Source organism: Nannospalax galili, unplaced genomic scaffold (assembly GCF_000622305.1).
Source record: "Nannospalax galili isolate Female #2095 unplaced genomic scaffold, S.galili_v1.0 scaffold559, whole genome shotgun sequence".
Lineage (NCBI taxonomy): Eukaryota > Metazoa > Chordata > Mammalia > Rodentia > Spalacidae > Nannospalax > Nannospalax galili.
Window position 1 is genome coordinate 2,532,308 of NW_008343479.1, and position 25,380 is coordinate 2,557,687.

At 39.5% G+C, this 25,380-nt stretch overlaps 1 protein-coding gene across 6 annotated transcripts in view; it reads left to right on the top strand.

Moving 5' to 3' along the window:
- The window catches only part of Tp63 (tumor protein p63), a 214,679-nt gene that overhangs the window by 183,988 nt on the left and 5,311 nt on the right, over window positions 1–25,380 (top strand). For 5 of the 6 annotated variants that reach the window (XM_008839677.2, XM_029566766.1, XM_029566763.1 and 2 more), the window contains 8 exons: window positions 861–976; window positions 2,484–2,593; window positions 3,229–3,365; window positions 5,526–5,608; window positions 8,402–8,538; window positions 21,216–21,373; window positions 23,337–23,481; window positions 24,723–24,816. In XM_008839677.2, coding sequence (XP_008837899.1) covers window positions 861–976; window positions 2,484–2,593; window positions 3,229–3,365; window positions 5,526–5,608; window positions 8,402–8,538; window positions 21,216–21,373; window positions 23,337–23,481; window positions 24,723–24,816 — 980 coding nt within the window. The remainder of the gene's footprint in view (window positions 1–860; window positions 977–2,483; window positions 2,594–3,228; window positions 3,366–5,525; window positions 5,609–8,401; window positions 8,539–21,215; window positions 21,374–23,336; window positions 23,482–24,722; window positions 24,817–25,380) is intronic. The other variant, XM_008839687.3, reaches the window with a different exon arrangement.

Here is a 25,380-nt window from a genome sequence, read left to right on the forward strand (position 1 = left end):
TCAAAATAGATGATGCTGTAGAGGGCATCTTGACCTACTTAGCTCTTTACTTTTATTGAATAGTTTTCATAGACTGGAAATTCATAGCCAAAGGATAAAGACAGCTTTTATGGGTCCTAATTCTTAGAACACTGCCTTTCTTTTGGCACATTGCCAAATAGCACAATTTTATGATGATGCCTGTGCTCTTAAAAACTTGCTCCCCTTTTTCTGTCTCCAACCTGGGCCTCTTTCAACATAGTAAACCCTGAATATTTCTTATCTTTACAACTAAAGCAAGGTCTAAAGATGAAAAAGAGAAGAAAAAATAAACAAGGTAAGGCCCAGGTGCTTGCCATCTTCTGTCTTTTGTCTTGTTCTCAGTGCTGGAGCTCGAATCCAGGGCCTTGTACGTGGTGGGCAAGTGTTCACTGTGCCACTGAACTACAACCTCAGCCTTTTCTTCTATTTCTTATTTAGTGTCTTTGCGGGTCAAACTCTTGGACTGCATTATTTTTTTAGTTAACCTGTCTGTTTTTCTTCAATTTTCCAGGGAAACTTGAAAAATTCCATGCAATGGATGAAATGCTAGATGCACTCTTAGAGTTCTATAAAGTTTAAATAGTTAACCTTAAGCTACAAAGCATTGAACCATTACCCTGGTGGTGATAAGCAGTATTACTTTGTGTTACTCTGAAGTCTCAGATATCAGCCCTTATTATGTACCTGGTAACAAGAGCTGTCTTTTATCAAGAGCAGTTACTTATTTTACTACACAAACTGTTTCTTGGGCGAGCATCATTCTGCCCATGCAGTTTTATTTCATATTCTTTATTATTAAGGTCAATGATCTAACTATTTTGTCTTTTTCTGATCTATAGGACAGATTGCCCCTCCTAGTCATTTGATTCGAGTAGAAGGGAACAGCCATGCCCAGTATGTAGAAGATCCTATCACTGGAAGGCAGAGTGTGCTGGTCCCGTATGAGCCGCCCCAGGTAAACAGCAAAGAAACAACACAGATAAGCAGATACTCAGACTGACTGATGGTATACTGGGTAGAAGAAAGAGTGTTCATTTGGTCACACGATGAATCTCTCACATTTATCACTGTGTTTATTCTTGATATCAAATACTTTAAAAAGAATTCTTTTGGGGACTGGAGAGATAGCTCAGATGTTAAGAGCAGTGGCTGCTCTTGCAGAGGATGGGGTTTGTTTCCCAGCACCACATGGTAGCTAACAACTGTCTGTGACTACACTTCCTCTCCACAGTTCCATTCTGCAGTCATTGTGTGACACAGGTTCAAATATATACAAGCAGGCAAAACACTCACACACGAAAAAATAAATGAATAATTTCTTTAAAAAATTCCTTTTTATGTCTTTTGTCCATCTGTCGCCCCTTCAAAAATCCCGAATGTGAGGCTGGAGAGATGGCTTAGTAGTTAAGAGTACTGCTGTTCTCACTGTTCCCAGCACCCACAAGGTGGCTCACAACCCTTTGTAACTCAAGTTTTCAGGGATCCAATGCCCTCTTCTGTTCTCTGCAGGTACAGGGCAGGGCATGCAGATGGTACACAGACATACACACAGGCAAAAAACACTCATATACCTAAAAAGGAAATAAATTTTTTTTAATTCCTGAATGTATATTGAATTAACTTGGCGCCGCAGCTCTGCCCATGTACCTCTCTTAAAGGCAGCTAGTGATGCAAGGGAAATTAGTTTTACATGGAACATGGTTTTACCTGCTTGACAATTGATAATAGAAATGAATAAATACTAGATATAAGCACTCCAGTGTAGACTGTAGGTGTAAGAGGCTAAGGTACACTGCATAGCTGCAGTTTGCCTGAACAGATGGTATATTTGCAAATGTGTGGCATGAAGTAGAGCAGAGTGGTGGAAAGTGTACAGTGAAGATCTGAAGACCAGCAAAGCCTTCTGGGGTTTACTGGTTAGCTGTGGATCCTTGGATGTGACTCGCCCGCCCTCTCTGCGCTTTGCTTCAGTTACCTTATCTACAAATGAACACTGTAGATGGCTTAATTCTGAGGGCATTTTAGCTCTATGATATTCTTTATGGAAGTTAATTTGCAAGCCCATGTTATATTGTTTTCTCCAGAGGGAAAATATCCCTGGAGCATTGCTTCTCTTTGGGGCTTTTTCCCTCCAGCTCTCCTTTTTCAGTGATACCCTGGTACAAATTGTTTGAAGTGAGTAATTGGGATCCGCTTGCAAATGGACAGCTTCGAAGATCAGCCCTCTAGTACTGCCCTTTTCACCTCTGTAGTTCCTCGCAGCTGCAAATTGTTCTAGAAAGCCAGACAAAGAGAGCTCTACAGTGGATTTTAGAATACACCTCTCTAGAAGGAACCATGCCCTTAAAAGTGGGGTTCTTTCAAAAGAAGAAAGGGAGAAGGAAGAACATTAGCTCCAACTGTCATCGACGTAAGTTCTATGCATATATGTATGTACATGTTTCTTTTTCTCCCATGCTCAGGTTGGCACTGAATTCACCACAGTCCTATACAATTTCATGTGTAACAGCAGCTGTGTCGGAGGGATGAACCGCCGTCCAATTTTAATCATTGTTACTTTGGAAACCAGAGAGTAAGTGGCATGTGTGAAACTGTCATTTCATAAACAATCATAGGTAGAGGACGTAGTGAAATCTGTTTTTTTATTAGCGTTGTGTGCACAGAGAGCTGCCCCGATTCCTTCCTCCTTTGTGCTTTAAACCTGCCCTAAACACATAAAAGATCTGAGAGGAGGGTGGGTAAGGGTAAAAGGGAAAAGGAGCTGGGAGGGTCCAAGTCACTCCATACCAGCCTTCTTGACTTTTGACTGGAATTGTTTCTGATTAGACAGTGTTTGTTTTCAGTGGCCCCAAGGCATTTAACAGTTTCTTTGAGAAGTCTGGGCTGCCAGAGGGGATTTTATCCAGAGACATCCACTGGCTTAACTCAAGTTTCCTTCAAAATATGTAGCTAAATACAGCTGTTCAGCTAATGGCTTGGAGGTTCTTTGCAGAACAAATGGAATGCTATTTACTAATATCGCTTGTGGCACGTAAGCATCTTTGGTTCTGCCGAGTGCTTGGGGTCCTTGCTCAGAGCAGCCATGCTGAAAGGGTGGGGAGCGTGCACATGTGATGGCCGAGAGAAAGAGGATACAAGTGGGAGGACCCCAGGGGACCTTGAAGACCCTGTTACTTGACTCTTCTTCCTCTCTTCTCTAACTGCTAGTGGGCAAGTCCTGGGCCGAAGATGCTTTGAGGCCCGGATTTGCGCTTGCCCAGGGAGAGACAGGAAGGCAGACGAAGACAGCATCAGAAAGCAGCAGGTTTCGGACAGCACAAAGAACGGTGATGGTACGAAGCGCCGTAAGTAGATGTAGTGCCAAACGGGGCAGGGTTGAGTTCTTCTCCAGATCTATGACTCTGGCAGATAACATAAGGACATCTGCATGACTAGAACTGTGAGCACTGGCAAGTGAGCATGACCAGACATCTCCAAGTCAGTGAGAGTAGAGATAGTACAGGCCTAGCCACTGCACTGTTCTCCAGAGTAAGCTACAGTTTGGAAAGCTGTCACTGGTAGAAAGTTTTACTGCAGGCCTGCTTAGAATATGACTCCCATACCAGTAGCATCATCAACTTCTACAAACTGGGCAGAAATGCCCATTCTTAGGTGCCAGACTTGCTGCATCAGAAACTGGGTGGCTGTGTAATCTGTGTTTTGTAAGCTCTCCAAGTGATTTGAATACTACCTAAGTAAGTACCCATTCTCCTCTGGACCCTATGGGTATCATTTATGGATGGATTTCATGAGCCACAGTCTGGGGAATGTACAGATCTGGGTCTCACTGAGTCTTGATTTCACATGTGTGACCCTATGACCTCCATTACCCTATCAGTTTTTATTGAACTCAGATTTCAATCAATGAAGTATCTCAAGAAGCTTATGAGACACTTTTGTGAAAGCAAAGCTGCTCCAGTGGAAAGGGGTTTGAGTGCTCTCTATCCTAAAGCCTCTACTCAGCCACCTACACAGAGTCCTGGAACCCCAGATAAGAAAATTAGAACACCACTCACACTTGAGATATTAGTTTGTGGTGAACTGTTTTTCTACAGACTATTTTGCATAAACATAAGCCTGTTAGCACTACTTGTTAGTTTGGGATTTGTTTGTTTGGTTGTTGTGTTTGAGACAGGGTCTCCCTGTAGCCCCACCTGGCCTAGAACTCCCTGTATAGACAAGGTTGGCCTCAATCTTAGAGATCTGCCTTCCTCTGCCTCCCAGTGCTGGGATTAAAGGTGTGCACCCCCATGCCCAGCTAGTTTTTTGTTATTGTTTTTGTTTTGCTTTTTGTGAGACAGGATCTCAGGCTGACCCGGAATTCTCTATATACACCAGTCTGGCTTTGAACTCACTTTGGCTCTCCTCCCTCAATAACCCATGTTCTGAGATTATTACAGGCATGGACTATCATACCTACTCTACAAATATTTTGAAGTATATCACAGTGACTTCTTTTACAGAAAAGGACTAATCTTATAATTGATTGCTGTTCAAATGAATTAGATATTGAATTGCTCTTTACAGACCCTATGACCATGAACTTCCAACTGTTCAGTGTGATACACTTTTCTATGGACTCTCTCTCTCTTTCTCTGATAACTCCTCAAAATACCAAATATATCACATATGTGTCTCACCATTCTAATTTCACTCTTGATCCTGCAGGTAACAGAGCAATAGAGCATTTTTTTTTTTGAGTGCTCTAATTACCTAGGAGTCGGTGACTTCTAACAGCCTGTAAGAACAGATTATTTCAGTTTTGGTATCACGATCATTTCATACCATTAGTCCTGACTGATTTTTTTATTCTATTTTGAAAACTTTAGAGATTTATCACTTGCTAATTCCCTCATTTTGCCATTTCCAACACAATCCCTATACCATGCATTTAACTCCTTAGGAGATGAATTATCTGAAAAATAAGATGAATTTCTCTTTTCTTAGTGACTCTTCAGATACACATAGTATATTCTGAGCACCCCCAGGCATCCAGAATTTACTGTTCAACTTGCCATTTCGACTCTCTCCTACCTCCTTGTTAATGTAAAAGCAGTTGGCATCAATCAGATGGATGCTTAAGACTGAAGTCCTTAATCTAGAAGGTGTCTGCTTAGTGTGCATGATTAAGTATCAATATTTTTTTAACTTTAAAAAAATTTTATTAGTTATTTTATGTGTATGCGTGTATTGCCTGCGTGTAGGTAAGTGCACCCATGTCGTGCAATGCCCGCAGAGGTCAGAAGAAGCTGTTGGAGCCCCTGGGACTGGAGTTACAGACAGTTGTTAGCTGCCATGTGGGTGCTGGGATTCGAACCCAGGTCTTCTGCAAGAACAACCAGTGTTCTTAACCACTGAGCATCTCCCCAGCCCCTAAATATCAATATTTAATGAATAAATATGATTAAATTATATTAGAGCTTCAGTGATTTCTCAGGCTGAATCTTGCAATTTTCTTCCACCAGCTTTTCGTCAGAACACACATGGCATCCAGATGACATCCATCAAGAAACGAAGGTCACCAGATGATGAACTGTTATACTTGCCTGTGAGTTGCCGCCCTTGAATGCCCTTGAATGCGTATGGCCACTTACTTAGCTGTTCTTGAATGAGCTCTTATTAAACGGACATCATCACCTAGTCAGCTGGGACACAGAGGAGTGGACTCTGTCAGTTGGAGCTGAAACAACAAAGTGACATAAACAAGCTAGCTTGTAAATAACAGCTTTTGTTTCTCCAAGTGCTTAGGGTCAGACCACCAAGATCAAGATGCCCTGGGTCAGGTTCTGGGAGGGCCCTCTTCTGAGCTCTAGCTTCTGTCTTCTCTGCATATCCTCATATACAGGATAGAAAGCTACATATCTCTCGGAGGACTCTTTTACAAGGGCACTTATCCCATTCATGAAAGTCCTACCCTCTCCAACCTGAATAACCTGCCAAAGACTCTATCGCCTGATAACAATATTTTGGAATTTAGGAGTTCAACATATAAAGTTTGGAGACAAAATATTCAATCCATAGTGGCAGAAGGAGGTATAAAGTAAAGCAAAGGGATTTTTAAGTCCTAAAGTTATCATTTTCCTTTACAGTCAAAGGATCTATTAATATTGTGAGCTTTTCCGCTTACCTTCCCATCCTATCATAGCTACTACCTTCATAATGGGATGTTCATCAAATATTTACAATTAATTTACACTTTATTATTTTTGAATGACAAGATTTTCCTGCATAGCATGACCATTCCTGAATTTTTGTCACAAATAGTTCACAAAGTTGGTAATACACCATATGTAATGATGAAATCTGAGCGAATAGCACTTTTGTCTCTTCAAGCAATCATTTCTTAGTGCTGGAAATGTTTGTTTACTTTGGGGGAACTTTTATAAAGAAAACCAAATGAGGCAGAATCCACAATCATGTGTGAATAGCCAGAAAGCTTTACCCAATTCTTTTTTGGTCTTTTGGAGACCTGTAGTCCCAGCTGGCCTGGAGCTCACTATGTAGACCAGGCTGACCTTGATCTCACAGGGATCTGCTTGCTCTGCCTCCCAAGTGCTGGGACTAAAGGCGTACACCACCACGCCCAACTTGAACCCACACCTTAAGACCATCCTTCACTTCGCTGGGTTACTATTAGATATGTGGTTAACTATTAGGTTATGGTTTCTATTCATTGAGTTCTTACTGCCCTAGGTCTTTGCTATATAGAATGGCTATTGCTGCTCTACTAAAATTTTATTAAATGTGGGTGACGAATGCAACCCTTGATGCCATCCAAACTGACATGAGGCACAGGCAAGCAGTGCCAGGAGAATTGACTGAGTTACTGCCCTGGGATTGGAGCTAAAGCTGCTCAACAGGTTTGGGTGCGCCCTACATCTTTCCCGACCTTTCTTGTGCCCTAGCCCTCAGGAAAATCAGTGATTCAGCTTTCCAATGTCTTGTTTCTAAGGCAACATAGAGAAAGTGACCTTTAAGTAAAACATTATCCTTACTATACTAAATACTCCAAAAGACTTAACTGAACTATCTGAAAATCCATGTTTTAGGGAACAGTGTGTACTCATGGGGAGGTACCTTATGATGAGTTATGTCTAAATTTGTGTAAAATTATCTTTTAAAAAGTGTATGAGGTGAAAAACAAGCTGAATCAGTTTAACATGTGTTTAGTGGGTATTATTGAGTGACAAGTAGGCTAGATCCTGAGCAACTAGAAGTAGGAAATAGTACTTACCTTCAAAGAGCTTACCTTACAGTGACAGCGCAGTAGTTAGAAAGCTGATGAAATAAACACTTAGTAAAGCTGAAGAAATACAAGGGAAGGAACAAACACAGAAAGCAAAGGCAGACGGTCAGGGCAAGCTTCTCAGAGATGGGCGTCCAGAGGTGAGTAGGAGCTAACCACAGGGGAGAGAAAATCCTTCTATTTTTGTATTCTGGCAAAATTCTGTCTCTTGTTCTCAGGGAAGTGGCTAGGTGGGATACATAAAAGTCTAGGGTACAGAATTTCCTTGAGCACTAACTCCCATAGCCCTGAAGGTTATCAGGTACATTGCTTGCCTCATGCTGGCCCTGACCCTCCTCTGAATTTTTAAAACTTTAAGAAGACTCCGAAAAAGAGAAGTGCCTTTTATCCCTGCTGAAAACTTTTTTCGTTCCAAGGATAGTTTATTTTTCATAGTAATTACATTTTATAAAGTTATAGCTAAAACTGAATTCAAAAATATTGAACCCTTGTCCTTAGGAAATATAGTGTTAACTTTCCATGAACCTCTGACCCTACATTTCATCAATAGTTTAAGGCATAACCTTGATTTGTGTATGCTTCTGTTTAGAGGCATCCTATTTAATAGATGTTGAGTCTTCCTCATTGAACTCACAGTCAACATGGTAACTCATGCCTGGATAAGGGTTCTCAAACACAGGCATGTTCTCTGCACAGTACAACACAACACTGTCTTCTCACACTTGGGACTATTAAACAGCATTTTAGTTCAGAGCACCTTTTAAATTACAAAGTCACTCACAGAAAGCACAACACTATGAAATACATGGCAGTGAATAGACTGTGGTAAAAACACTAGTTTGCAGCATGGGAGCTGAAATCACACAGCAGAGCACCTTCTTGCTCCCCTTCAACTGAGAACAGGCACAGATGACTTCTGTCACAGTGCATGTCTGTAAATGACCACAAAGTGCCAACTGTATTGATTTCCGTGTTACAAATAATTGTTAAAGAGTAGGTGCATCTGTAGACAGAATCCACCAATAATGAGGACTGACTGACTTCTGTCAGATTTGAAGTTCTTCATCTTCACTTTCCAAATGTGCTTTTCTGTAGGTGAGAGGTCGTGAGACTTATGAAATGTTGTTGAAGATCAAAGAGTCCCTGGAGCTCATGCAGTACCTTCCTCAGCACACAATCGAGACATACCGGCAACAGCAGCAGCAGCAGCACCAGCACTTACTTCAGAAACAGTGAGTGTGTCATCGTCCTTTCAGAGGCATGAGTAAGGGTGACTGTTGACTGTATCTTTTCATCAGCACTAGGGTGGTTGATGGGCAGTGCAGAAGCTGGCACTGTGGGACTGTGGTCCATAATAGATTTGATGAACTGCTGTGGCATTTGTTTCTCAGTTTTAACCTGTCTGTTTTACAACCTTCCTTTTGAGGAGTTTTACCTGTGTTCTGAAATGGAGCCCAGAGTCATACTAACAATTACTAATCCCCTATGCTAGTGATAATTTATATTTTAAAAAATTCCCCTATCTTTACTCACCTGGAGGATTGGCTTATGTATCTCCTAGAATGTACATAAGCCACTTTGGGGTACTACTGTAGACTAAGAAACCAAGAGGTTTTGCTACAAGGTGGTAACTTGTTTGTGTGCTTGGTGGAGAATGATCCTGAGAACTAGTAATGTTCCTTGGGAAAATGTCCCAGGCAGAACCCAGTGACACCATGTTGCCATACTTTAGCATTCTTGATCTATATTGTCTTTCAGGGATACATTTTCAAATAAATTGGAAAGATTTTTGCAACTTTATTAGTGTATACACACAACCTATTCTTATGCTGTTTGACCTTCACTCTTAGATCTTTGATGATGTTTATTATTTTATGATTAACATGACTCTTATGAAAGGATGGGAGATTGATCAATCAGGACTCTGTTTCTACTTCTCTTTTGGTGGTTGAGAATAATTACTTGATAGTTTAAGACATTGCAAGTGCAGTAGAAGTATTGACAGTGTGTTGGAGATCAGCGTAAACTATACACATTTTGGATATACTTGAGAAATTCCACACATTCAGATTTTCTGACAGAAAGAAATGGTGACAAATCTATCATGACTGACACGGGTGATGTGAACAAATTTCAGTGGCATTTTAAAAAATATTTATTATTATTTTTTAATTTTATGTCTACGCTTGTATTGCCTATATGTAGGAACTGCACCCGTGTTGTGCAATGCCCACAGAGGACAGAAGAGGTTGTTGCATCCCCTGGAACTGGAGTTACAGACAGTTGTTAGCTGCCATGTGGGTGCTGGGATTCAAAGCCGGGTCTTCTGCAAGAACAGCCAGTGTTCTTAAGAACTGACCAAAAATGATATTTTAGAATGTAAATGCAAATGAATAACACATTCTGGTTCTTTTATGATATTCCTGGTTGCTGGTGTAGACAGCTGTGGAAAGGATAAAGAAAGCTCTCCTTGATCTCTTTATTAATCAACAAAAATGTGATCGAGGAGGCTGGACTGCAGCGCTACTAGGCAGAGGCACCTTCCGACCACTTTCTGGATGCAATGTGGACAGAAGTTTAAGAAATGAGCAAGGTCCCTTTTCAAAAGACTTAAAGCTTCTGAGCAATTAAGACCCTTTTGGCTAGAAAAAAATTTCATCACTTATGACATGAAAGTCTTGCAATTTGTGACTATATCATTTGTATGTAAGTACAATCAGAAAATTTAAGTACCTTCTTGAGGATACAGAGTATTCCAAAGGAGAATAGGACAGAATTCCTATTGCCAATCATATACATTCTTTTGGCTATCAGGCATAAATATATGAAAATCTATTCAAGTTTAGAATCAATTTAGTTTACATAAAATCATAAGCAAGGAATCAAAGAAGCACAAACCTGAAAAATCATATAGACCTGAAGGGGATCGGATCCTCAGAGGTGAGTGCGTCACAAGTATGTCCAGGTCACTCTCAAGAAGGTGGCTCAGCCCCAAAAGGACCCCAGGAGAATCACATCACATATATGAAAATCTATTCAAGTTTAGAATCAATTTAGTTTACATAAAATCATAAGCAAGGAATCAAAGAAGCACAAACCTGAAAAATCATATAGACCTGAAGGGGATCGGATCCTCAGAGGTGAGTGCGTCACAAGTATGTCCAGGTCACTCTCAAGAAGGTGGCTCAGCCCCAAAAGGACCCCAGGAGAATCACATCACGTACATATACTGTATCGAGCTAGTTATTTTGTGAGACCATTTCCTTTACTTCTCCTAGTTAATGGGAAAAGAACCAGTGATGTAGCACAGGGTCTTCTAAACATTTTTTTCTGTAAAGCACAGGTAGTAAGCATTTTAGGCTTTGCATTTTGGGTCCAGATGGTCAGTTCTGTGGCTATAGCATATAAACAGCAGGAGAGAGCAGAACTGAAGGAGAGCGGCTGTTCCCCGAAGTCCTCATTTGTTTTCTCTGAAACTGGCATTCCGTGTCATTTTCTCATGTCATAATTGCTGTCCTGTCTGTTTAAAAATAGAAAAGTTTTTATTAGAAAAAGTCAGTATCTGACAGCAACCTTTAACTGATTCCTTGTTTTATAAAATGAAACTTTTCCATTTAGATATAAAATACGGGTGGTGATATAATCCTTTTGTCAGACAAAACTCTAATATTTGACTTTAAGATGGGGATGGGAAAGATGGGACTCATACCTTCCCATAATTTGCAATTTAGTGGGTAATTCCTAACAGAAATACCTTTAGAATATGAAGAAAACTTTGTACTTAATCAGTATTCTGTAATTTTACAGGACAATTTAAAATAACTATAGATTACGTGTGAAAGAAAGTAATCCAATGTCTTTGCTTTAGGGACTTTAGAAATAAAGTGGATTGACACAGGTCAGGGACTCATGCTATCTGTGTGTGTTTATATGATGCATGTGGGAATATAGGCCATGTGTCTTCATAGGAGGGATTTTCCAGTGGTGGTTGACTGATTGGCTTGTATTGCTCTAAAGGATATTTTTGTCATCTGTATTTTATGAAGTAACCTATTCCATTAGTGAAGAAAAATATATTAAAATTGTGCTAGTAAAAATAGTCTAAGGATTTGAGTTTATTTTCACTCTTTTCCATGAGTAGCCATAGATGAAGAGTAAAGGGTTTGTTCCATAGTTCCCTCTTGCTCATTTAACACAGTCACGTGCATGCTTCTGTATTGGCATCTTACAGCTGTGATAGCCTGTGCATGGACATCTAACAGACTGCTAAATGAAGTCTTTGCAAAATAGAGATATTTGGTCTAATTATGCCTTTGTAACATTACATGTACCTGTGTCATGATGATATGAATCCATATGACTTCTCCAGTTGCCATAGTCTTCAGTTGAGTTTTTTTCAGTTCGTTTATTTTCATGCAGATCTCCAAGGAAGATCATAAATGATTAGACAAAGAAAAATGGAAATCTAATTTCCTGGCCATCATTTGAAAAGAACAAATCAACTTAGAAAGTGCCTATAATAGCCTGTGATTTCCTTTCCAAAACACAGTACCAATTTTATGCTGGTAAGGAATCAATTTTGCATTTTTTTAAAAGAAGAAGGAAAATTGGTGAGAAAAATACTTTGTACAATTCAGCAATACCCTATTTTTGGTTTAATTGCCTCTATTACTTCCCCACTATATGTTTCCCTTCTGCTCGCTTTTCTTATGTGCATGGGTGTAGTTTTTGAAAATCCTTCATAATTACCTTCATGATCATAGGCTTTATGGAAGATAGATTTTATATTGAGTTGCTGTGATTCAGATTGTTACAGACATAAGTAGGCTTCACACTCTTTAAGAAGGAATTATATTTTCATTAACATGCCCACATTGGCATAAATATAGGCAGCTATGTTTATAGAAGCCAGAATCTGATGGGAGGGCAAATCAGACCCAGTTTTTTCACTAAATTCCATCTCTTTACTTTTCAACAGACATTTATTCTTAATGAATAGGAAGAAGCTATTTGACACCTATTTTAGCAGTCTTTAACTTTTGTATTTCAGACGTCTACACACTGTTGATTTTTCGTTGTGTTTTTGCTGTTGTTTTATTTTTCCTATATCTTACCCTCCTTTTAGCTCCTCTCTTGTTCTCAGGCCAGTGTGACTTTCTTGTACATTTGCTCAACCTGACGTTCGGTTTCCTCTGGAAAACCACTTTTAATTTTCCATAGACTAAATATCATTTAACTTATAATCTGTGACGTTCTGAGATGCACTTGTACAGTGATCTCCTGATTGTGGCTCAATAGTAACACAAGTCAGAGAATGTCACATTAGAGCAGATCTTTAGGACTATATTTTCAGCTCCTCACACCACAGCTGGGAGGACTGAGTGAGGCCCAGTGACTGACTACATCTTCGATTTCAGCAAGTCATAATAAAGTGAAGACTAAAATCCAATTAGAATTTAGAGCTCTGCAAAATTTTGGTCTGCTCCTTTAGTTCAGGACATGGCAATACTCAAAACTAATGCAAGCATCTCTTCCTACTTCTCTCTTAGTTAAGAGCCACTTGATATTTATTCTTGCTGCTTCAGTTCAAAGCCTCATGCCTTTACAAAGAATGCAGATTTTTTTTCTACAGCTTCATGCATCTAAGAAGGAGACTATATTTTCAAGATTATCACTTAATTTAGGAGTGACTGGGGGATACAAACTGATATAAATAATTAAAACTGTACTTCTAAGTTGAACTCTTAAATTCCCCCAAGTTCCAGAATATTTGTCTAAAATTGCCAGCTCTGTTGATTGAAAACCAACAACAGTAACAACAACCTAGTAATTTCATATGGTTCAACCTGATAGTTGTAACAAAATTCAGAAATTCATAGCTGGCACAGTATTACCTTTGAACTTCATAGCTATATTATTGCATTTTTAGGACTGAGACATACTGTCTCTGAATTGGCAGTGGAGGAAAAAAAAACCTCAAAGATTAATTAAGCTCAGATTAAATCACTTTTCCAAATGTGCACATCTCATTGCAGAACTGGCCTTGGCTCTAGGTTCTACAGTTTGAACCCATGTGATGTACATAATCTTGTCATGACTAGAATCCTCGTTTGGTCACTATGGGTTTTCTCGGCTAGACTTTGCTACAAGAGACGATCTAAACTTTCAAGCAGAGGGAGGCAATGCTAAAACTCTGTAGTCAGTAGTAAGTTTCTTCCTTCATGATTTGTATTCTGGCATATTTTTATAATGATACCAGTTCTTGCTGGTGTACTGAATTCCTGAACTAAGAAAAAAAAATGGCTTTGTTCCTTTGAAAATGCTAAGCAAATATGATTCAAAAAGCCAGTCTGGGAAATAGTTCCCAAACAGTTCATCAGGTTGCACAACCTTTAGCCAAATAAAAGAGTTTGTTCTTGGCATCCTGTGGCATAATTGATTTCTTAATTATGCACAAGTTGCTTTCATGAGTTTGATATATGCATTTATAGGCCAAGTTTGTGACTGAGAGGATTAAGATATTTACCTGCCTTAATCTGGGCACATACAAAATGTTCATTAATAGCGCTTTCCAAATGTATGATGACGCAGCCCCCACAGTGATAAGATCATATTTCTTCACACTTCATAGTTTGGCTAGACAAGAAGAGTAATGAGGTATAATAATTGGGTATATGACATTTTTACAGAGGATCAAAGTTTATTCTTGTTTCTACATTCCCTTTTTCAATTAATTGAGTCCAGTACACCTATGCCAAGCACTGTACTAAGCACTGGCCATGCCCCGTCACAATAATCCTCTAGTGAATCATCTTGTGTTAAAAATGTAAATGCCTAGGCCCTATCTTAGTCTTAGAAAAGAATTGGGAAAATGATGCACTTTTTTTTTTTTTTTTTTTTTTTTGAGAGAGGGTTTCCCTGCAGCCCCAGCTGGCCTGGAACTTGCTATGTAGACCAGGCTGGCCTTGATCTCACAGAGATCTGCCTGCCTCTGCTTCCCAAGTTCTGGGATTAAGGTGTGAGACACCGTTCTTGGTACATGTTTTAAAGAAGTTTCGCAAGTAGTTGTGCTCTATACTTTCTGGTCAGCACTACTCTCCTATCTCATTTCATCTTCTTACAATTCTTTAGAAGTGGAGCTCTCAGAAGGCAAAAATTAGCTGGTAGAGTTTTTAAAATATTATTTTCTGTCTACACTATGATCATGAAGGTAGGAGAAGAGTGTGTTTGTGTGCTCACTTGATGTGGATACATGAGCCCTAAACCTTCATCTTCTGTTTCTCTGATTCCTCTCTGCAGTCTCCTTTCAGCCTGCTTCAGGAATGAGCTTGTGGAGCCCCGGAGAGAAGCTCCCAAACAGTCTGACGTCTTCTTTAGACATTCCAATCCTGCAAACCGATCAGTGTATCCATAGATCCCTATCTTTGTGTTTTGAGCATGTGTGCCTATTGTTTCCATCTCTGTGTGTGAGCGAGCGCGCGCGTGCGTGCGTGCGTGCGTGTGTGTGTGTGTGTGTGTGTCTGTGTGTGTGTGCGCGTGTGTGTGTCTGCGTGTGTGTGCGCGCGCGCACGCGTATCCAGCCTTCACAAACAGGACTTGAAGACTCTTTGGCTCAGAGACCCAACTGCTCAAAGGCATGAACCCACTAGAGAGAATCTTTTTGAAGGGATTCAAAATTTCACAAGGAAAGACATTTTCCATGAGTTTTATATCTTTAGATCCTGCCTTGGTTGGATAGAAACTAATGTGTCTGTGAGCTTTCTATTGTTTTCCCAGGAGGGAGGGGATCAGGTGGGAAGGGCATTACAATGTTTATTGGAACCCTTTTCTGTTACCTTTTGTTGTGTTTCTAAAACTCTTAACAAAGCTTTTGAGCAGGTCTCAAACTTAAGATGTATTTTTAAGAAAAGAAGAAAAAATTGTTATTGTCTGTGTCTGTGCATAAGAAAATTGTAGCCGACTGAGAGACTCAGGTCTTTGAATACTGGTCATATGGTCATACAGCAAACAGTAACAAACTAAAGTGTCTAGTGTGTACTACTGGGGAGAGAAGTGATCAGGCCACATGTAGCAACATTGGGGGTGGATATTCATTTAGAGAACTTGCATTATTAGTGTCTTCTCTTCCTATGTAAGTAGAAATTTCATTAATGCTTTGCTGGCTCCTATCTCTGCAACCATCTGCTACGATAGTCTTTTTTGCATAGAGGCCTATCCCCCAAACTGCTGTTTAGACACCAAGGTGTAAGCTAATTTTGTGGTGTTACTAGGAAGATTGAACTACCCCACAAATATTGCCCCCAGGTACTTGTTTACCATTATTCAATGCCCGAAGAGTTCAAAGTCCTCTTACCAAATCTATGATTAATTTAATTGGTGCTCCTGACCCTCAATCCTGCCTACCATAAAACCAACCAGATTACTTGCTACTATTCACGGGCTTTTATCTGGAGGCTTACGCTGTGACTAAGTGATGTCAAAGCAGACAGGTGTTAAAATCAGTATTCCTGGCCTAGAAATTATAGACAGAAAAGTAGATGATTTTTCTGCTTAAAGATTCCCAACTCAAAAGAGTTGAGAGAATGTTTTCTTTCTTCAGCTCCCCTGTCCTTTGGCCAGGTCACCAGTGCTTCATTTTGTGTCACCAAGACAATAATTTCTTGTATCTGAAGCTGTTGCTTATGGATGTGTGATTTCAATTTTCAATAAACTTTTGCATCTTGGTTTATCTTACAGTTTTTGTTTCTGTCTCATTTGCATTCCTGCCCCTGCCCCCATACAGTGTGTTCTCATATAAATGTTACTGTGTGAGGTTCTGACAGCAAAAGTACTAGAAGTCACTTTAGTCCTGTCTGCATTTTTGTTTTGTCATTTCTACTTAAGATACTATATCCAGGTTATCAGTCTAAAGTTAATTACAATGCCTAAAACAACTTGAAACCAATTTTAGCCTGGTGAATACTAGTTCACCTGAATAAGTTTCAAGTTCAACTACCAAGTTTATTAAAATAACTCTAAATAAAATGTGTTATGTAATAGGGTCTATAGGACATAGAATTTTTCAAATATCTGAGCAACGTAGAGTGGGGCCAATGTCCTATTTTTTTTTTCCTTTAAATCATTGTCTGTTCAGAGTGCTGTTATTGCTGTTAATGTTTCAAAGGACATTTTTTCTAAATAAAACAAATGGTGTATATAAAAACTTAAGGAAAAAATGTTTACATGAGATAAAATTATGTTAGTAAAATCAGACTCTTGTATTTTCAATCAGTCTAACAACTTCGAATCACAAGTCCTTTAAAGAATTGGTGAAGATATTTAGCTTTGTGACATCTCCTCTTTCTAAAATATTTTTTCTTTTAGTCTATTTTTATATGAAGTTTTGATGTATTTATAGTGAGTTTTATATAAATGTAGATATTTAAAATGATGGAGCATATTTCTAAATTATGGTTGACTTCCTAGAGAATTGATGTCCTTGATCTTTAGACGCAAGCTTATTCAGAGGGAAAGGCCACAGAGAGGAAGGGACTTGGGACACACCTGGAAGAGCTATAATTCTTTTTCTAATGTTGCCCTTCTTCCTTTTCAAACCCTCTTCATATTAGGGGTGCTCTTCTTCACCCACACTATTCCTTTCCCTTCTTATATTTAACAATCTACAAGTGGTTTGGCAAAATAGATTTAGTCTGATATATCACCAACTTCTACTAGAATTTTTCTTTTTAATTAGTAATAGATTTAAACAAGGAAAAAAAAGCTGATGGGCTTCTAGGTCTCTTTGGAAGGCTAAGAACACAACTTATAACTTATCAGTTTTGATCAAGGTCAGGAAACCGGATATCTAATCCCAGATCACCAAAAAGCGTAGATAGCTCTAAAATTCTGAATTTTATTCTTAGCAATGCATATAGAAGTTTATGTTGTTGAGTGGGAACTGAGATCTGGGGACTGAAGACACAGCTGAGTAGTAAAAAGCCTGTTAGTGTGTGCAAGGACCTGGATTTGGCCCCCCAGTGCTGAAAAGCAAAGCAAAGAAAAACAAAAAGAACCCTGACTTGGCTTCACAGTGTTTCTCAAAACTAGGAGAGCAGGAGACACTTGTTTCTACATCTATGATACATCAAGTTCCTAGAAACATCCTGTAGCATAAATCATGCTATATTTTCCCAGGAAGAGCTATGCTCTTTGTGTTTGACATATGGCTGAGGTGGGTAACCAGCTGGGAGAAGCAGGTAAGAAAATCAGCAAGCACTGCACAGCATCAGTTTTCTTGAACACTCTTCTTCTCAGTTTTTCAAATGTTGGCAACTGTTTACTCAAGGACCATGCTTTTATATTTGTAATGGCCAAGCGTTTTCTGTTCTTCTGGACCTTTGAATTGGCCATGACTTACCTAGCACCACACCTTTTTCTGAATGTATGCAGTTACCAGCAAGATTCTCCATTTCAGACACTGGAGTTAGTGATGATCACATGGTCCAGCCATGACCTCCCTTTTTGTAGCTTTAAAACTCTAACTCTACATTACAGTGGATGTACTTAGGATTTAGAACTTTATGACATTATCCAAAATCATTTTCTACATTTATTCAATTAAGAATCTGCCAACTCTGGTCTCTTTCTTTCTTCCTCCTTCCTTCCTTCCTTCCTTCCTTCCTTCCTTCCTTCCTTCTTCTTCTTCTTCTTCTTCTTCTTTATCCTGAGTCCGTCCTGTGCTAAGATGCAGAGATGAGAAGACAAGGTGTCTTCATGCTGTCCTGGAACTCACTATGTAGACCAGGCTGGCCTTGAACTCACAGAGATCTGCCTGCCTCTGTCTCCCAAGTATTGGGATTAAAGGGGTGTGCCACCACGCCTGGCCCTCTGGTAACTTTTTTCTATAAATTCATATAAATTAATAGTTGGTACGTTCTATTCCCTTGACCAAGTACTAGACTGTCAACTAACCATTTGGGACTGGAACTCTTACATGACTTCACTCAATCTTCACAAAGCCTCTTCCAGAGTGAGCATAATGCCTGCTCTGAAAATATCAGGCTCAGGTGAGACTTACATGATATCCTAAGTTGCTATAAGTTCAACCTATATCTAGAAGGTAACCTGGGTGTTTTTCAAATTTAAATATTTTCTGTGAACATCATACGTGAGTATCATCTTCACACCATTTCTATCTCTCCCAGTCCCCCCCAACTCCTCCCACATCTTCTACTCCCTCTCAGTTTCCTTTCCCCTTCTTGATTAGTGTCGTTAAATGTACACGCATGTATTTTGATTGACTCCAAAATTTATATCCCTTCTCTGCTCATCTGTGGTTTTTGGCCTCCCTCCCTAAAATTAAGTATATTATGATGAAAAATAGTAAATTAGCAAATAAAGTAGTAAAATGTAATGACCATAAAGGAGAACAATTTTGAAGGCTATAGAAGACAGTTAAGTTACAGTTGAGAGTCCAGGGAAAATGCAAATTTTATCAGTTTATTTTTGTATTCTGATTGTAGTCATTAATGGTTCTTATCTTAAGCTCTTGATTTATATTCAACTGTTCTGAAGAGGTGGAAATCAAATGGAGTATTTTTAAAGGATCAAACAATGTCTGGAGTATGGGTACCTCACATCTCAGCCTCTTCCAGCTGCCCATGATGACTTTGGAAGCAGCATCTGGTGATTCCTCCTCACTGCCTTGCTCTGTGCTTTTCTACACAAGATAGGAACATATGGATGATTCTAAGCAGATTTTATAGCTGACTGCGCACCAGGCTCCTCCACAGGGTAGGGTGCACGCAAGTGCTTGGTAGCAGCTAGATCCTCTTTACGTAGACATTTTGCTCCTTGCCTATCCTGGCCTTCCACATTTATCTTACTGTTTCAATCATTTCTTGATCCTGTAACCTGTCATCCCCACAAATTTCATTTCTGGGATAGTATTACAGAATTGAGGAACAAAGTGGATGAGGTGACAGGAGACTGTTTCTGTCCTCAGCTCATCCTTTTAGCAATTTTCTTACTTGGGCACATTATTTTCTTAGAGCTTCATATTTCCTTGTCTTTATAACAACTTTTGCCCTTCTGCTGCCATACTATGGCATGACATGCTCCACAGTAGTGTGGCCTCAACCATTCAGAACAGGGGGGAGAGATAGCCAGGTACCCTGGGGTGCTTCAGAATTGGGAGGACTGATTATGAACACTCGTTTATACTGCTTGGGGTCTATAATTGTAAGAACTTGAGAAGGGCTAAAGAGAAAAGTCACAGCAATGTTATATTGTAAAATATAGTACACCCTGTGGTTTGCCATATCTTGACAGGAGTTTTGCATTCTGAGGGAAATCAGGGTTCCTGGCTTCAGACATAATGGAAAATGCAGTGGCATCTTCAGAAACCATCTTAAGTATTTGAAGCCATTATTCAAAATTTTTAATATTTTTAGAATTTATTGTATTTTTCAAACATTTTACTGCATTTGTTTGAAACTTGAATTCAATGACAACACATTCAAATTTTACATCAAATACACATGTATGAAAATATACATAAAAATTTTAATTTGACTTTTAACATAAATATGGCCATAGCAGAAAGGAGACCAGTAGGAACAAAACAATTCACCTTGTTCGATGAATTTTGAAGGAGAACCTTTCCCGCCACAGGTCAGAAACATACTCAAAGCTAAGTCTTCATTCTGTGCTCATAATAATTACTATTGATGCTACAGCCTCTAGAGTGAGTTCTCATCATCTCTTTTCTAGTCCCTATTGCAACTCAACAAGGTACAAGGGAATAACTGCCTGTCAGTAACCACTGCTCTGAGAGTTCTCAAAGATGAGAACTGTTTCTTTCAGTTTTCTTGCTGCTAACATCAACTTCATGCAGCACGGATGCATGAATCTTCTATAGTGCTATAATTATATTTATTATATATAATAATTATATATAATATATAATCTATAGTGTAGTAACTATATTGTATAACATATATTTGTATAGCTACATAGTTTTCTCTTGATACAATGAAAGGCAGGGACACAGGGATGTTAAGCACTATGTATAGACACTAGGAGTTTCCTAGTGTTTAAACTTCACTCATCGAGTTCTCATTCTAGATTATCTCACTGTTCTGTGTTAGAAGAAAGTCAAGAATGTTTATTAGTAAATGCCATCTGAATATGATATATAACATGATAATCCAATTTTAGTAAATGTCCAAGTTAAAGTTACATGGAATGGAAGATTGTTTTCATTCCTTCTCCCATTTCTCCCAGGAGACTTGTAGAAAGTCAATATACCATACTTAACTTCTAAGGTTCTGCATAGAAATACTATTGGTGTGTAGTGGGTCATCTCATGATCCAGGTACATCTCAGTTCAGGAAGTATTCTCATACCTTGGGGAACGGATTCTCTGTGTGACAGTGGGATGTGGTATCTGATACCTTACTTTATTGGCTTCACAGGTATTTTTTTATGTATCCCAAATGGCTTAAAAAGCTATAAATAAAATGACTTAGCTATAATTATGTCTCTCATTCATCAGCCCTGTGTTTTGCTGAGTTCTTTTCTAATTTACTACTTTTAAGACTTATTTAAGCTTGAAAAGCAAGAGAGAGTAAGGAGATGGAGGTGACAGTGAAAGAGAAGATGTAATTATTTTCCCTCTTCCAAAGGAGATGCTTGAGAAAGACAGTAAACATTCCACTATGTGTATTCCAGGAAACTGTGACTTCATGATAGCTTTATATGTAGGAAATATTCTCAAGTGGAACTATAAAGGACCGTAGGCCATTAATCCTGACAGATGTCTTGAAAATGTATTGTTACAAGCCATGCTTTAATCTAACACCAGTTGGAAATATCTGCTCCCACTCTTCAGCATCCTATGTTGACCATTGTTTTCTGGTTTGTGTTCTAGGACCCCCATACAGTCCCAGTCTTCGTATGGTAACAGCTCCCCACCTCTGAACAAAATGAACAGCATGAACAAGCTGCCTTCCGTGAGCCAGCTTATCAACCCTCAGCAGCGCAATGCCCTCACCCCCACCACCATGCCTGAGGGCATGGGAGCCAACAGTAAGCACATCTTCCTTCAGCTTCAGCCAAAGGATGAACAGAGCTAGTACAGGAGAAAAATGCTTCGGGGCTGTGAAAACCCCCTTTTCTAAGCTATGTAAAAGAGAAGCACAGTGGGCAGATCAGACCACAGTTGAGTGACTTGGCTTTTTCACAGTTAACTTCTCATTCTCGAGGTATGTGTTGCATCACAAAAAAAAAAAAAAACCTTTAGTAGAATTGAATGAGGCATATGGGATAAGGATCTAAGGGAGAAAAGAGCAGTTCACTTCCTGCCAACCTGGATGGATACCAACCTCTTTCTTCCTTTGACATAATCTAAAGGAAGTGTATCCAAAATGTGGGAAAAAGAATTTAACTCTAGTCTGGATTCCTGTAAAATGAACTGTGTAATGATGGACAAGTCAGTTCTTTGCTCTGATGGCCTACATCCCATTTCTCAGATGATCTGGCTACACATTTAGCTTTTTACATGTCTGTATCCTTACAGTTTTATTCCATCCCATATACATCCCTTTACTTATCCAGACACAAATTCCTTATAGTGATTAAGTGTAGATATAGAAGACAGGGAAAAAAAATCAGAACCATACAGACTGTGATTGTCCTATATATAAATAGCAATTTACCTTGTCTATTATAAATAAATCTAGCAAAGAGACACACAGACTTGAATAAATTAAAAAATAAGTAAATGCAGAAGGATAAATGTCTTTTTCAGGCATGCAAAAAACTGAGCAGTGTAGGTTTCCTACAGTCCTCACGCTATTAAGAAAAACAAATCTTGTCCTTCAAAATCATCATTTTGATCAAACCTCTGTTTTTCATTTTTTCTTTGGAAAAGCTAGGTTTTCTGAAAGAAGTTTGGGAAACTTGGGATTGTCAGTCTCTGTATGGCAGCTCACACTCATTTTTCAGTGAGACACAGCATGCAGGTGGTTACCCAGTATGGTAACATGGACTTTACACCAGGCTCCTCCTTTACTCATGATAATGCATCCTAAGACCCCAAACCTGACAAGGAATAAAATGCACTCATTATCTACTTTATTTTCTTCCTTGTGACATAACTAAAATGTCCAGCTGATTCTAGGGATGACAAGATAGTGGTAATGATTGCAGTATTTCACACACAACTTTGTTTCCCTGCCTTTTATTTATAGTACGCAGTTATCCTCTGATTCACTCAAAGAGTTCAGAGGGAAATCAACTTAGGATACCATAGGCCTGTGCTTTGCAGCCAGCGGCATAGCAGCAAAGGTCTGTCCCTTGGGCACAGTTCTAGCACTGTTTGTAGAAACAAATTCAATTCATCTTTTCTAGACATATTATTCTCCTTCTTTTGACTAGAAGGAAAAATTCACATATATTGTTAATGATGAGCCCTTTTGGTTAGTGAATGTGTGTATTTCATGGTTATGGAAAATGCCAGTGAGTATTGGCTATAATCCTGCACAGAATGCAATCAGAACATAGAAAAAAGTTAGAATCTTAAATTGTCTCTTATTAGGCATAAGGTTTTCTAAAATGCCACAGCAAGTCCTCCTATTTACAAATAAACCTTATAAACATGATTGTTCATTTCTTCTCAGTATAAGCTTTTGGGTATCTCACTGTACCAGGCTCTGTGCTACATCTATAAGGATTAAAATTTTGATAAGAGCTGATCTCTACACTAAAGGAGATGAATATAGTGACAGAAACAGAAATACAACCCATGAAGGCCAATAGAAGGAGAAATCCATCAACATTAGGGATTAAGAGCAGTTAGACAGGAAATTAGAAGAGAAGGGTGAGAAGAGATTGCCCTAGAACAAAGGTCCAGAATTGTGGATTAGTTTGGAGTTCTGGTAACTATTCTGTTTAACTAGACACTGGCTTTTGGTAATATTCAACCAGGCACAGTGGGATGCTGAGACATGGTAATATAGTAACCCCCTCTGTTCCTCCTGCTTCTGTTCAGTTCCTATGATGAGCACTCACATGCCAATGGCTGGAGACATGAATGGACTCAGCCCCACCCAGGCCCTCCCTCCCCCACTCTCCATGCCATCCACCTCCCACTGCACGCCCCCACCTCCGTATCCCACAGATTGCAGCATTGTCAGGTGAGTGCACAACATGTGCCCCTGGGGCCTGTCCTAAACATCTTTGGGTGGTGGAGGGTAGACACTGTCAAAGTTGATAAAACAGGTTTGAAAAAAAAAAAAGAAAGCAGCCTTAGTGATCAAAGGAAGCCTAGCCACTCTCTTCTCTGATCTGTAGAGTGGTCAGCATAGCTCAATCAATCACTTCTATAACTAGTATGGGGAAAGTGAACATGTGGGTGTATGCACACAGGTTTCAGACCTGTTTCCTGATCTCCAGTCATTCCCTCCTCCTCCTCCCTGTATTTACACTGTCATTTGCGGCCAGTGAATTGGTGCTCAGGGCTGGGTTTCCTCAAAGGGAAGTAAACCTGCTATCTTGCTCCCTTTCCTGCTCGCTAGGCCTCATAGCTCTTAGCCATCATGGGACCATAATTTTGGAGTTGGATGTCCATAAAAATTGTAAATATTAGCAAAAATGCAAGCTTTTGAAGAAGGCACTGTTGCTCTGCATATAGAAATGGGGATACTCTAGGCAAAGGGGTTTCAGATGGACAGGAGATGGAAATGCATTAAGTCTGCAAGCTGTGTCCCACGGAGGCAAGACTAACTCCCCAAGTTCCATGCTCAGGGTTACCTCCTCTGCCTCTTCTTCCCAGGAAACATAGCTCTCACCCTTGGCTGCTAGCAGGATATGTGCTAGACTCCATTCAATGTCATGTGGCTTCTCTCAGCAGAACTTGGCCCTGGGATGGTGATGACATCATCAGTCTCAGGCCAGCATTATAAAGAGGAAGATTTGTATTCTGAGGACATAAGTCTAAAAGTATTGATGACATACCAGAGATACAATATTTTTAACTATATAAGCCATTCTTTAAAAACTCCAATACAAAATAACACACATAGACATTTTCAATATGAATTGAGGATTCAAGAGGCAAGAGGGCTGGGTACCTGACCCTTTATCTTTGCCCTCTGCAGTGACTCCTGAAGCATTTATACAAGACTGCAGCATGCTCAAATCACCACCTGCCAGGATTCTTGTAGTTGATTTTATTTTCAGTTGACATCAAGTCAACTTTCCCAACAACCCCAGAATCTAAGGCCTCATATAAGGCCCGTATATATTTTATCTGCCCCTAGTCTCTTATGCAGGGCATCCAAGGGCAAAATGTTGGGTTTTCCTTTATCTCGCCAATGCAGTTGGGGTGAACTTTCTTTTTCTGTTTCCTCCTTCCTCCTCCCTCCTCCCTCTGCAGTTTCTTAGCAAGGTTGGGCTGTTCATCATGTCTGGACTATTTCACGACCCAGGGGCTGACCACCATCTATCAGATTGAGCATTACTCCATGGATGTAAGTAACTGTTAGACTTTCCTCTTGAGTTGTATCTCCTCATTTTCTCCCTCTGGTACAAATGTCTTGTAGGTCTATCCACATGGCTTTAGAATTTGTTTTTGTCATGCTTCTAATCCTGGGTTCAGAACCCACAACCATGTTAGAAAGATTCCTCACTTAGAAGCTGCACAGTTAATATGACTTGGCGTCTCTGTTCAGTCGTTGATGATCTATTATACCCCAGTATATGCGAAGATGAGAAAGAAGATATTTAAGTCATACAATTATTTTAATCACAAAAGAGGTGGCTGTAATCCCAGCACTTGGGAGGCTGAAACAGCAGAATCGCTTAACTCAGAAATTTGAGACCAGCCTGGGCAGCATAGTGAGACTCACGCAGAGATTGTTTAGAATGTCCTCATTAAGCTATATGGATTAATCTATGCTAATTTCCAAGGCAGGAGAACAGAAAATAAGTGGTATAAGTCTCAGTTAAATATATGGAAAAATGACAAAACTGTCATTGGCCATAATGATTAGATGACAGAACATCAAGGAGCAGAAAGCCTGGGTGTGAACACC